Source organism: Pinus tabuliformis, chromosome Q (genome assembly GCF_031772625.1).
Source record: "Pinus tabuliformis cultivar Carrire ecotype Pingquan chromosome Q, CPIR1, whole genome shotgun sequence".
Taxonomy (NCBI): domain Eukaryota; kingdom Viridiplantae; phylum Streptophyta; class Pinopsida; order Pinales; family Pinaceae; genus Pinus; species Pinus tabuliformis.
The window spans coordinates 739,637,698-739,651,080 of record NC_142296.1 but is presented as its reverse complement, the minus strand read 5'-3'; the positions used below and the strand labels follow the sequence as shown (position 1 = coordinate 739,651,080).

Here is a 13,383-nt window from a genome sequence, read left to right as displayed (position 1 = left end):
CAGATGTCAAATGACCTATTTGACTCAAAAATAATTATTTTACATGATACGAAAGCCCAAAAAGGGTCTAATAAAATTCGCAATGACTCTATTGACTCAATATAAAACCTAGAAGCCTACAATGGAGGCTTTGACCCAAAAATGATGACCCAAGCACGAAACCCATGCTTTAATAAGTCATTTTTATTAATAATAATAAAATATTGACAAATAAATTACATTATACAACTATGAAGATCGAACCTAGTTACATTCTTCAACATTTCAGACATTGGAAATACAAGCTCCAATTTATATTGAAACAATAAGGCAGACTGAAGTTGCAAGCCCCAAGGAAATAGGTAGGAATTTTCAAAATGGGTATGTGTTAGCAACATGACCCCCAAAATTTTGAAAATAGAAAAGCATGATATTACAAAATTGTGTAATAATATGTGATTTTACAAACAACAATTATATTGAAACTTTGAAAGAAAGCATTGTGAATAAATGAGCAAGAACATTAAATGGTAAACATAAACAACATGTCACAAGTCACAATTTACTAGCGATCCCTTCTCTATACTATTTCCCATGGATGATTATATTATGCAAGCATCAACATCCAAAAACAACAATTGTAAATGAGATTCTATATCCAAAATTTGTCTTTATATATGAGGCTACAATGATACATGTATCAAACATAGAAATAAAAAAGGAGCTAAGCCGCTACAAACTAGTAGTCATCATCCTCAGCTTCATCTTCATTACAAAAAAAGAACGAGATGCACGTTCAACTGTGGATTGTGGAGTGAAAGAAAAAAGTTTTCACTTCTACATTTAGGTTCTTCAAGATTCAATACAACAAGAGACATGTCAAAGTCAAGGAATTTGAGATCCATATTCCAAATTCTATAAGACCCATTATTCTATTTTGGTCCCTGCAAAATCAAAAGCAAAGGTTGAAAGACACATAAACAAGACCTCAATCTTTTTGCAAACCCAACCTATTGCACTTCACAAAATAAATAAAACCATAGGCGCTGCAATTCCATTCTATTGATGACAAACTTGCAACTTGTGAAAGAATATGAATGGCAGGTGTTTGCAAATGTAAATTATTTGCTCCATGACAAATCCACCAACAAACTCCACTCATCTAAATCTAACATTTCCAAATAATCATCCAATCCAATAGTAAATTCTTCATTCGCCTCCCCGTGTAGAACAGCTAGAAAATTATTATAAGGGCTTTTTTCACTTCAATGGCCACCTCCCTATCGTTACGTGATGCCTTCCCCTTACCATTGCTTCTAACAATGAGGCATTCATCACAAAAATGTGGGTTCAATGCATGTGCTAAGTGTGCAACGGAGTGTCGAATTGATTCCACGTCTCAACAATGTTTTTCTTCACCAAATCAAAAACAATAACAACAACAAAAAAAAATAAAAACCAATGAAACCCGTCAAAATTGATCCCTACAATCTTTCAACTCATGGTATTTGTGCCATCATAAACCTCTCCCAAGAAAGGTTTACTTGTGTCAACACTTCCAAGAAGCTCAAATGTAGGTTGATGTGAACTTGAGGAAGAAATCTATCTTGTTCCACCACTCCTCATCAATACACAATCTCCACATAGTTGTTGCACAAACTAGCAACCCTAATATATAGGCTAGAGCTAGAGGGCACCACAACAGTTCAGGACAAAGGCCCACTATCACCACAGCATATGTCCCCTTCTCTTCTCGGATTTTCATCGACGAGAGGAGTCCCACTATCTCTCACTTGTGGTTAATGTGTCCATAATGGGGTCCAAAGTAAGGCAAGGATCGCTCATTCAATGGAAAGGTTCAATTAAAGTGCAAGCTTTGGGAGAAGCTAGGATTTCTTTCCACGTTAAACCACTTGAGTGAAATACTATACGAGACCTAGGGTTGAAATATTTGATGAGGTAAAGTTCATCCAAGGTCAAGATAGTCAAGAGAAAATGTTTCGAATGATATTTTATTAAAGTATAAACCTTCAAGAACTCCCTAAGTTGAAGGGAAGCTTCACTGGTTCCCACTTGGTGTGACAGCTAGGGAATCAAATAAAACGTGATTCCCTCGTCAAAATTCGTTCAAAACTTGAAGATGCCTAGAGGAGAGACTAACAAACAATCCTTTTTCGAATGGAATCCAAATTGCACTCTCATAGAGGATTTCGTACAAAGCCCTAGAGAGGCTTCCTTAACCTTAAAGGGGCAAAGAAAAGAGAGAAGAAGAGGTGAAAGAGAAGGTGATCACCAAGTATTCTAAGCCAATGCTTGCCTACTGGGAAAAATGGAGTCAAGAGTTACATCGATTTGATAATTTCGCTCATTAACGAGACATAATGCAACTTCGCTAACCCTAGAAGTGGCAGTTTCTCAGCTACAATAGAATTTTATACTTCGCTGGTAATATTTCATGGAGTTTCAAGGATGCAAGATGCAAGATTAAACCTTAGGAATATTCATTCATCATTAGTGTTTGAGTAATGCATGCAATACTTGCAATAATTTTAATGTTCTCGCAATTTTGCATTAATTAGGGCACATTAAAGATCATGAAACGATATCTGATACATTAGACATTAATCAATATAAAATATAGCATCAAAAGGTACTTACAAGACAATGAGAATATATCCATCCATCAAGATTGCAAAAAGAATCTCCAAGAAAAGATAGTGAAATTTCCAAATGTCAAAGTGCATCCAAAATATCCAAATTTTGTCCAAAATTGCAAGTCCAAGTTTCACAAGAAAAGAGATCCCAAATGCAAGTGATGATGAAACATACAAATGAGGCCTCTTCTACTTATATGAAGCTCCTCAAGTTCGATTTGGTCTAATTTAGCCTAATTAAGCCCCTAATAATATTTTAATGTGCAAAATACATGTCTTTGGCAACAAGCCCGCCAAATAGCTACTAAAGTGAATGACAAGCCATCCCAAGAGGGTCAAAATAGTGCAAAATGAATTAAGATGGGTCGTTGGAAGGCCACGATGATTCCTCTAGGTGCCATGATGAAGAGGAGGGCTCCATAAATAATATCACGCTGGTGGCCCCTTGATTTCTAAGCAAGACATCAAGCGGTGCTCCCAAATGGTTGTGGGGCACAAACAACGGTCTTATGGGTCTCCAGTAACTCAATAATAAGTTGATGCTCCATCAGTGAGGGCTAAAAGACAATACATGCCCTCCCCTGTCTCTTTGAATGAGACAAAACCTCATCAAGACCTTCGATTGGCTGGAGAGCTCGGACCTCCTATAGGGAGAACAAGTCCATGATGAAGACCACTTGTTATCCTGTATCAAGATCCTATACGTCTCCTCACCTTCTAGTACAATTAATCATTAGTGAAATTGAGTAAATAGGCTTGTTAATCAAGGGCAAAAGTGTACAACTCATAGTGGCATGCCCTTCCAAATGGGCTTCAAAATGTACAGGTGTTTCGTTGCTTGACAAGAGAGGTTAAAAAGGACCTTATTGGTTTCAACCTCTAATGGACTGACATGTCCATGGTACATCCATCAAATGGAAGGTGCCATGTGAAATGATAATGGAACGAAATAGGGCAATAGGAAAGGCTCCAAGCCACATGTCATGTTACAAGGGAAGAAGCTAGAATGAGGGAAGCCCACACCTTGGGTTTATGAATGTAGGAGGGAGCAATCGTGGTACATGAGTTACCCCAACCTTTGTTTTTCCACCCTTCTTCATATGTCTTTTGCCTTTCATTGATTTTTCTTCATTTTATTGTTCGCGGCTCGAAGGGATGAGATCATCATGCGTATGATGAACCAGTGATTATCCTCTTAAGGTTGGGCAGTTCATCGCCCACCAAGGGTTGGGACAATCACGGGTTCCTTAATGATGCAAGGGGCACTCATAGGGGCCCTAGGAACCAAAGTGATGGCTATAATGATAAGGGGGTAGAGCTCATGTTTGGCTTTTTCACACGTGCTAAATTTTTATGTCTCAACCATCTTTTGAATTTTATGGCACATTTCCTGTTGTAAGTGGCCAAATTATGCTTTTATCCTTCTTTTTAACTACATCAACCTCTGAGGCATCGTTCCAGGCCTGACCCAAAGTGTGGCCAAGGGGAAGGGGATGTCAACACCTTGTGGACCCAATGGGCAAATGTGGACCCAAATGGGGAAAATTGTGAAAAGGGTTAGTAACGAGCAAAGGGGAGTGAAATATATGGTGTAGGGAAGCGAAACCACACAACCAAAATTAGGGTTTCCCATGTAGTGCCACTCTTAAAGCTAGTAGTCAATAGGGGAAATCCTAAGGGACTGGGATACTAGATTAACCCATAGGTTTAAACAAGGGAACAAGAATACAATCCAAGCCCATTCTTTCATCTAAATCACCCCACTAATCCATGTCCAAATGTGCCAAAGAAAAGCAAGCATAAACACTCAATTACATTATGAAAAGTCATACCTTAGAGGTTGGAAGGCCCACCTTCAAACATACGATCATAACAGATGCGCGAGGACACACAATGGCTGACTCAGGTGGTAAAGAATGGTGGCACATTGAGCTATCTAGTGGCTGCAACGGGTTGTTGGTTGTCGACTGAAGACAAATCTAAGAGAAAAAAAATATTTTATAAGGGTCACCCATTGGTGGTAGGTAACACACACCATAATTCCCCACTTTGAATCTACCTATCTCCACTAAACCCAAAGTCAACTCACCACCATAGAAACTAATAGTTGCTCCTTAAAAAGGCGATGCAATATGATGAAGTTTAAAGCAAATCTTGCCTCAACGAATCCATTTTGAAGTATTTTCAAAATATTGTCAGAGACTAGTACGAATTTCAATATGTACTTACTTGCCCTAAGAGCTCCTCCATCCATGGAACTTTATTCTCGTTTCTTTAAAGATTAGATTTAAATTATGAATAATGCAAGGAGTCCAAGAAATGTGATGATATTGCTCTCAACAATCAAACCTGCAACTTTGCAAAAGCAATGCATTATCCATGATAATTTGCGCTACCATAGCCAATCCTACTTGCTCAATAGATTTTATTAAAATATCAACCTAAACAATATTCGACCTTTAGAAAACATTACACTTTTTCGTGAAGTCACAATGATATTGGTCAATGGCCTACATCTAATATCTCTACATCCATATGAGGAAATAGCAAACACAAATCTAATCCATGAAGCACAAATAGTGCTAAAATATACTCAAAAAACTCCTTTTTAAAAAAATATTTCAAGTTTTTCATAGTTAGGTCGATTGAGGCTTGAACATCTAAGGAGCTATGTTGATTACAAACACAAAGCTAACCCATGAAGCACAAATAGTGCTAAAATATACTCAAAAAGCTCGTTCTCCTTTTTGAAAAAAATAGTTAAGTTTTTCATAGTTAATCCAATTGAGGTTTGAACCTTTAAGGAGCTATGTTCATTGCCCTCATCATATCATACCAATAAGGAGAATGAACCACACTAAAAGGCATACCACAAGCATAGGTGACCCTTTCCATTCTTGTTTCAGCTTCTTCTTTCCCTTGAAGATTCAACATTTTAGCTATTTAGCTCTCTTAAACTGTAAAATCTTGAAATTTCAATGCTTGTTTGATCTAGATTTATGCAAGAACACAATAAAATACAAAAATAACCATAGATACAAAGATGCAGCAGAAATAATACTTCATTTCATTAATGTAAAATACTAAAATGTGCTTACAAACAGAAATGGAAATAAACTAGCTAGGGCAATGGTAGCTTATCTCTGAGAAGAGATGTGGCGGCTACATGCCTCTGAACTGTCTTAAAATGAGGCTCGAAGGCCTATTTATTGTTGAAAAACAATGGCAAACCCTAAACATCCAAAAACCTAACCCTAGGAGATGAAATGCCAAACTATGGGCCCTGTTTTGGGTAAATTGGTACATCAACTTCCAAGGATCGTAACTTTGGCATACGATCTCCATTTGACGTGCACAATACCTCGTTAAAAAGATCTATCCGATGAATACAACTTTGGGATCAGCAACATCGGTCCATGGACCCATGTTGCTCCTAGTTTTCCCAAAAAACGTCGTTTAGGGCCTCAAAACGGCTCCAAAAGTTCAAGACCCGATAAACTATTAAAAATAGTAAATTGTGTTACTATTAAGGAAACTGAAAAACTGACAGAGACAGTTGTGGGGGTCCAAGTGGGATAAGTGGGTGGCCACAAAAATCCACCTTGATCATTCCTCCACCCTTAGTAAGCAATGGTCCCCATTGCGTTGAGTTCCTCCATGAGATGAGGAAACTTTTGTTGAACTTGGTCCCTGGTGAGTTGTTCTGCAACCTCTGATGTGTCCAGTAACAGTGGGAAGCTTGGTCGAAGACAATCCACATTAAACACTCGGTGCAAGCGAAGGAATGGGGGAATGTTGTGCTCCAAAACATTGTTTCCCACAGCCTTGGTACTGGTGTAAGGACCATATCAGAGTGGTTTGAGCTTCTAATGGGCTCTTGTAAGGCATTCTTTCTGCAAATACAACTAGACTTTGCCGCCCACTTGAAACTTGTGTGGTACCTGATGTTGATCATGTTGTTGCTTGTACTTGGCATTTTCCAAAATGGAGTGGCAATAGATCGGCCTGCTGGGTAGAGGTGCTTTGGAAGTCAGATCAGATAAATGCTTGACCTGACAGTGCATCGGTACCCTTGTGGGTGAGGAGAAGATGTTCTTGTATTCTTTCATGATCATATCCACCTTCTTCTGTTGCGTGGAGGAACCCTTCCTGGACACCATGGATGTGGCTACGATCTTCCCCTTACTTTAAGAGCGAACAAGACAGAAAATAAATTTCCTAGTCTGGGAGATGATTTTACTACCTTTTTTAGCAGAGATCAAAGAAGTGGCGAATAGGTGGGCCTACCTCCGATATCCTGTATAATGTATTACACAAAAAAATAATAACAACGCGAAGCCTTGACTCATACACAACATGTCGCTTCCATAAGTATGGTTGGCCTAATAATACATCACAAACATCAAGCGGTGCAACATCACACAATACCTCATCTGTGAAGGGCTTGATGCTATAAGGAAGGCAGCACTGCTAGCAGACTCAGAGATCTCGTCCTTGGTGAAGCCACCCAATGTTGTACGATTGCGGCTGTGGTATGTTTAGTAGTCTCAGCCGCTTCACGACCTATGCTGAAATGAGGTTCTTTTGGCTCCCACTATCAACAATGAATTGCAGCGGCGAACCCTTCACCCACATCTGTGAGTGGAAAAGACGTTCGCCCTCCTCTGAATCTTCAAGCTCATTCCTCTGGACCTTAGCGGTGGCAACAGTGGCGCTTGGCTCCGCATCAATGATTTGCTTCCCTTTGTCATTCCCCTTGTCAGGTTCTGACTCAGGGTCGAAACATGCATCTGATTCTGAAGCCTTCAACTCGGCCATCAGCGATTGCTTAGTCTGACACTCACTTGTGTTATGAGTGGGGCTCTTATGGAACTCACACCACTTTCCTGTGTCCTTTGACTTCGTGGTGTTGTTCTTTTCTTGCGGCTTCAACGGGTTGTCTTGGGTCACCCTGCCTTGGCTTTGTCCTTTGTTCTTTGGATTCGCAAATCCAAAGTCTCTCTTTTTTTGTTTAAACTTCTGCTCGATCTTGAGAGCATTTCGATATGCCACGTCGAGCGAGGAGATGTTCAACAACTCCATCTCGTGTAGGCAGCGATGGTATTTAAGTACCAAATGTAGCTCAGAATCCTTGATACCCAACTTTGTGCGAAGGGTATGAAAAATATTTGTGAACTCTGGCACATCTTGGTCCCTTCCTTGCCACAGCGTGGTCCACTTTATGTATTTATCCTTGTAGCTTTTGACAAGGTAGTATAGCTCCTTAATGGCATCCCGGAACAAATTCCAAGTGGGTGCGGCTAAAAACAGCGAGATCGTACTCTCATCTTTCTGCTCACAGTAGGTTTCCCACCAATCCTTGACGTGGGGTGTTGCTTTAAAAAGTGAAAAAGTGATCTTTTCCCGACTTGAAAAATCATTAACAGAAAAATAACCTCCTAGCAGATTTAACCATTTATCGACGACATCTGCGTCTATCTGACCCAAATCATTAACAGAAAAATAACCTCCTAGCAGATTTAACCATTTATCGACGGCATCTGCGTCTATCTGACCCTTGAATACGGGGATTTCAAAGGTAACTTGTACCTTAAGGGATGTGGCATTTCCAGAGTAGCTGTTGGAAGCAGATGCGTCGCCCCTGGGTAGCTGCTAAAGGATCTGGGAAAAGATGTCCATCATCGTGTTCATGTATCGCTCGAGGGCTTCTTCGAACAAGATTTTGATAGGATCTCCAGCCCCCTCATCTTTCTTTTCATCTGCCATGGAAGGTCGTTGGGGTTTGTGAGGCTGGTCTTGCAAAGGTTCAACCAGTTCAAGTCCTAACTCCTTATATCCCGACCTCAGTGGGGACATGCAAAGAAAAAAAGAGAAAGAGCAAACCACTCTGATACCACTGATCTGGATTGATGCAAGAACACAATAAAATACAGAAATAATCATAAATACAGAGGTGTAGCAAAACTAATACTTCATTTCATTAATGTAAAATACTGAAATATGCTTACAAATATAAATGGAAATAAACTTGCTAGGCAATAGTAGCTTATCTCAGAGAAGAGATGTGGCAACTACATGCCTCTAAATTGTCTTACAATGAGGCTCGAAGGCCTATTTATTGTTGAAAAACAATGGAAAACCCTAAACATCCAAAAACCTAACCCTAGGAGATGAAACGCCAAACTATGGGCCCCATTTTGGGTAAGTTGGTACATCAACTTCCTGAAGTCGTAACTTTGGCATACAATCTCCATTTGACACGCACAATACCTCGTTAAAAAGATCTATCCGAGGACTTCCATGGACCCATTTTGCTCCCAATTTTCCCAAAAAACGTCGTTTAGAGCCTCAAAGCGGCTCCAAAAGTTTAGAACCCAAAAAACTACTAAAAATAGTAAATTGTGCTATAATTAAGGAAACTGAAAAACTGAAAGAGACAGTTGTGGGTGTCCAAGTGGAATAGGTGGGTGGCCACCAACATCCACCTTGATCATTGTTGTTGTTGTTGTTGTTATTGAGATGGTTTCCTCTTCCTTGTTTGATGCACAATCCTTGGCTCAATGTTAAAATCCTAAGAATTAGCTTTAGCAAGTTGTGCATATCTTATTTTTATCTTATTAGACTCATTCTACTCTTTCGCATACTTCTCCCTCTCTTTTGAATCATTTGTTTTTTTGCAACTAACCATGGTTTTAAAAATCGGAACTGGTGGCCGGACCAATCCACCTAATAAACTGGGTTTCAAATCGAGACTAGTTAGATCTCAATGAACCTGTCTTCAAAAAAATACATGAAATAATTAGTTTTTAATAATAATAAAAAAAACTATTTTTGAGATTTAAAAACATGATAAAATATGCAAGGTTTGCTCATATATATACCATGTAAAGGTGAATATATCAAAAGGGCACCGAGCAATACATATCAGCAACAAAATACATAATCAATGAGGCTCTAAATGGCCTCTAGAGTTCGAAAACAATGCTTTAAGCTATGGGGCCACTGAGCTACAATTGATGACAGAGATTGCACTCCAATGTTATATTTTGGGCACTAAACTCAATGCGCACACACATGCACATATCAAATCTCATAACAGTTTCCTATTAACTTTACCCAACTAATAAACTGAAACACATTTATGTGTCTAACCAGAAATAAATTTAGAACAACGGGACTTATAAAACCAGCAATTATATCATGCACAGTAAACACAAAATTTTAGCCCCAAAACACAATTCTTATTAGTCTTTCAACAAGAATCTAGGGTTCTTGTACATGGAAAAATAGCCCTTTTACAATGCTCAGTAAAATGCCAAATACGAGGGAAAACTTTGCCATTCACTTTGCCCAAACACCCCTGTAATTCAGCCCTTCTCTTCTGTCCAAACAAGGGAAAACTCAGACCTTATCTGCTGTCCAAACAAGGGCAAACTCAGCCCTTTTCAGCTGTCCAAATAAAGTCAAACTCATCCCTTCGCTACTTTTACAGATACAACATACTCTGCAACCTTGCTTGGCCTTCCTAAGGACTACTCAGCCTGCTCCACAAGATGCCTCTCTTGTTCTTTTTACCACATATTCTACAGGCCCTCTCAGCCCTCCACAAGTCTAAGGCTTTCTCAGCCTTCTCCTCCAGAATATGTTCTCTTGCAAGTTGCCATCAACAAAAATAACCACTCACCCTTGTACTTACATTATTCCAAATGGTGCAATACCATGGGTTATCAAAATACGATGGGTCATCAGAATACCATGGTTATATGGGTGCAAAGCACCATCACTTAGCCCACTTGCCCACACATGAGAATACTCCTGATGCTACCCAAAACATCAACATCCCATTCCTAGGAACAACCACTAGGAATTTAAGCAATCTTCTTAACATGCCTCCAAATAGGATTTAAGGCAGTCTTGTTGGATTTAGGAGTTCGAGGAAGAGATATAACTTGGTTGGAAACCAATGTTGCTGTGAAAAAACAGAAAACATATCTGCAATGAATAATATTGATAATATATGCATAAACCTAAAGCACTCAAATTACAGGGAAAACTTGCTGGTCACCTAAACACACAAGAAATAGTTAAAACTGCCCAAAAAAACCATAGAATGCATGATGTAGCTACCCAAAAGTCCAAACTCCTTGCTGCTCACCTAAACACACAGAGAAGTGATGATTGTAGCTGCCCAAAACCAATGTTGCAAACATCAGCATCGGGCTAAAATCAGCAAGGGTACAGAAAACCAAAATATTGTAAAAATCAGAAAAATATCAGTAAAAACCAGCAAACATCTACAAAATTAAGATACCACCAAAATATCGATACAAATCGGCAAACAGCAGCTAGGCCAAAAATCGCCAATTCGGGATTTATTGCAATAATATCAGGATGTTTGCAACACTTCCCAAAACACCAGTCAATGCTTGTTATAGCTTGCTAAAAGTCTGAAATCCCTCTTGTTGGAATCACTCTTGCTCAAGCTACCTAAAAGACTAAAAATCTTCTTGTCAAAATCACCCTCACTCAAACCTTGTGAGAAAAAAATGGGACAGAAACCCTCTTTATTAAATAAAATTGTTGTACGTTTCTAGAAGTGTCATTAATACTTAATTAACCTTCAATTAGGGCTTAGAGTCACCAAGGTTGGTCCACACCATCAAACCCAGTCAACATTGCCCAAATTAGATGAAGAAACACAGTACTGATCATGTTGCAGGCTTGAAATGTGAGCAGGTGTTTCTGTCCACATTTCCCTTTCGTGATAAGGAAATCCATATGTACAAAACACGTTTCAGGGCTGTACAAAATGTGTCTCTATGTTTCAAGCCATTTCTGTAAATGGTACAACACTCTATCCACATTTCTTGCAACTTAAGGGCAGAGTAATATCCTTGCATGTAAACATTTTTTCTTGCACCTTGCAATCTCAAACTCCATGATCGAATGCACTATTTTTAAATCAACAACACTTTTGCCCAAGATTGTTTAATCCCCGTCTAACCTTGCGATTCCCTCTAAAACTGTATGCAGACAAGTTTATTTATGAAAGCTAAAGTCCAAACAGGTTAAGACAAACGCATTTCAAATAGACTTCACAAAAACCCAAGGATGTTACAACAGGGAAAAGAATGAAATAAATTAATGCAACTCCTAGGGGCTTTGCTAAGTGAATTGATTGGTAAAGATCATGAAAAAATGTAGACTCCCAGAAAGTCTAGATATAAGATACTAGAAAGGCTTAAGAACAAGGATGTAACCCATTCATCAATAAATAAATATTAGTGAAAGCCATGAAAACTGCCCCACTAGATCTCAAGAATTTTGATTACGACAGGTATAAAATAAACATACCTAGCCTCTGAACATAGGTGATCTCTTTCAGCCATAGAATGTTATTGCTTCCTTTTTCAAAGAGAACATTTATGATTCAGCTTAGTTCCACCAAGATTGCATTAAATTATTATCTTAGAAGCAGGATATCCAGGATAATGGAAATGAGCAGTAGCTGGCTTGGTTTTGGCCATTCACCCCTACAATGCAGAGTGGGGATGGAACCTGGAGCTTACTAACGCAGTTTAAATTATGATTTCTCACTAATATTTAACAGAAACAAGAGATTTCATAAGCAATTAATGAACTATCCTTCATACACGATGAAAAGGCGAGGCATTTAGCCTGCAGCCACTACAAACAAAAAACAAAAGGATTATTTCAGAAATCCAAGAGCAACAAAGCACTTTACATACAAAAGCATACATTAAAGAATCATAGAATAAGAGCCATAGGCCAGAAATAACAAACTTCTCTATCCGAATAGTAACTTCACCATTTACATACTACCAACAAATCATGATTGAAGAGGCTATCATCTCCAATTGAAGATACACTCACAAACACTGTTTATATTGAACAAATTCACTTGTGTTACATGAGATACAGGATAAATTTGCAAAGAATAGCAATGAAGCAAGACAAATACAAATAATAATTGGATATCACTCTTACAAACAAGTTTGCAGAAACCTATATGTTGTTGATTGCAGTTTCCACTATCAATAGAAAAATATAGGATGATCATATTTGTAAGAAACCAACGCTTACCGCATCAGACATGTCACAGTGCAACTTAGTCACTGAATCTCCTCTACCAAGTTCTTCCCGGGTGCCATAAGCTATATATGTTTTTGGGCCTAAATCAGGTTTCAAGCAGTTCGCTGGAAGCTTTGTGGCAAGATTTAGAAGCCCACATTTAGGATGGGCATACTCCTGGAAGGGTAACGCACTGATAAATTCAGCACCATGACGTGGTAGACGTTCCTCGAAGTAATTTGAAGGAGGCCAATCCTTCAACTTCAACATCTCGGGCCATTGATCCTTATGCATCCTCCCCTCCGTATAACCTTTAAAAAATTGATGAATATTTATCTCAACCTGGAAAACATTGTGTCAAACAAAATTAGTTCAGCCTTGTAAATCCATACACTAGCTCGAAGAGCAAACAAGAAAAACCTAAAATAATAACTAAAAGCAAATTAAGCAGTAAACTAAACCTTGAAAAATGACATAAATATTGACAATGCAGAAGAACCCTACTTAATATTTAACAATATCCAGAATATCTCAACATTGAACACACACAGCATAAGCATCACGTGATATTTATTTTAAGACCTGGAAACCTCAAGCCTGATTACATTGGCAGTTTTGCAAAATAAAGACATTAAATTATTTTTAATTGTATCCACAA

At 38.6% G+C, this 13,383-nt stretch overlaps 1 protein-coding gene across 2 annotated transcripts in view; it reads right to left on the bottom strand.

Moving 5' to 3' along the window:
• LOC149221659 (lysine-specific demethylase JMJ27-like) overlaps positions 1–13,383 on the bottom strand; it is a 113,352-nt gene that overhangs the window by 13,424 nt on the left and 86,545 nt on the right. For both annotated transcript variants that reach the window (XM_089385176.1, XM_089385175.1), the window contains exon 8: positions 12,738–13,067. In XM_089385176.1, the coding sequence (XP_089241302.1) occupies positions 12,738–13,067 (330 nt within the window). The remainder of the gene's footprint in view (positions 1–12,737; positions 13,068–13,383) is intronic.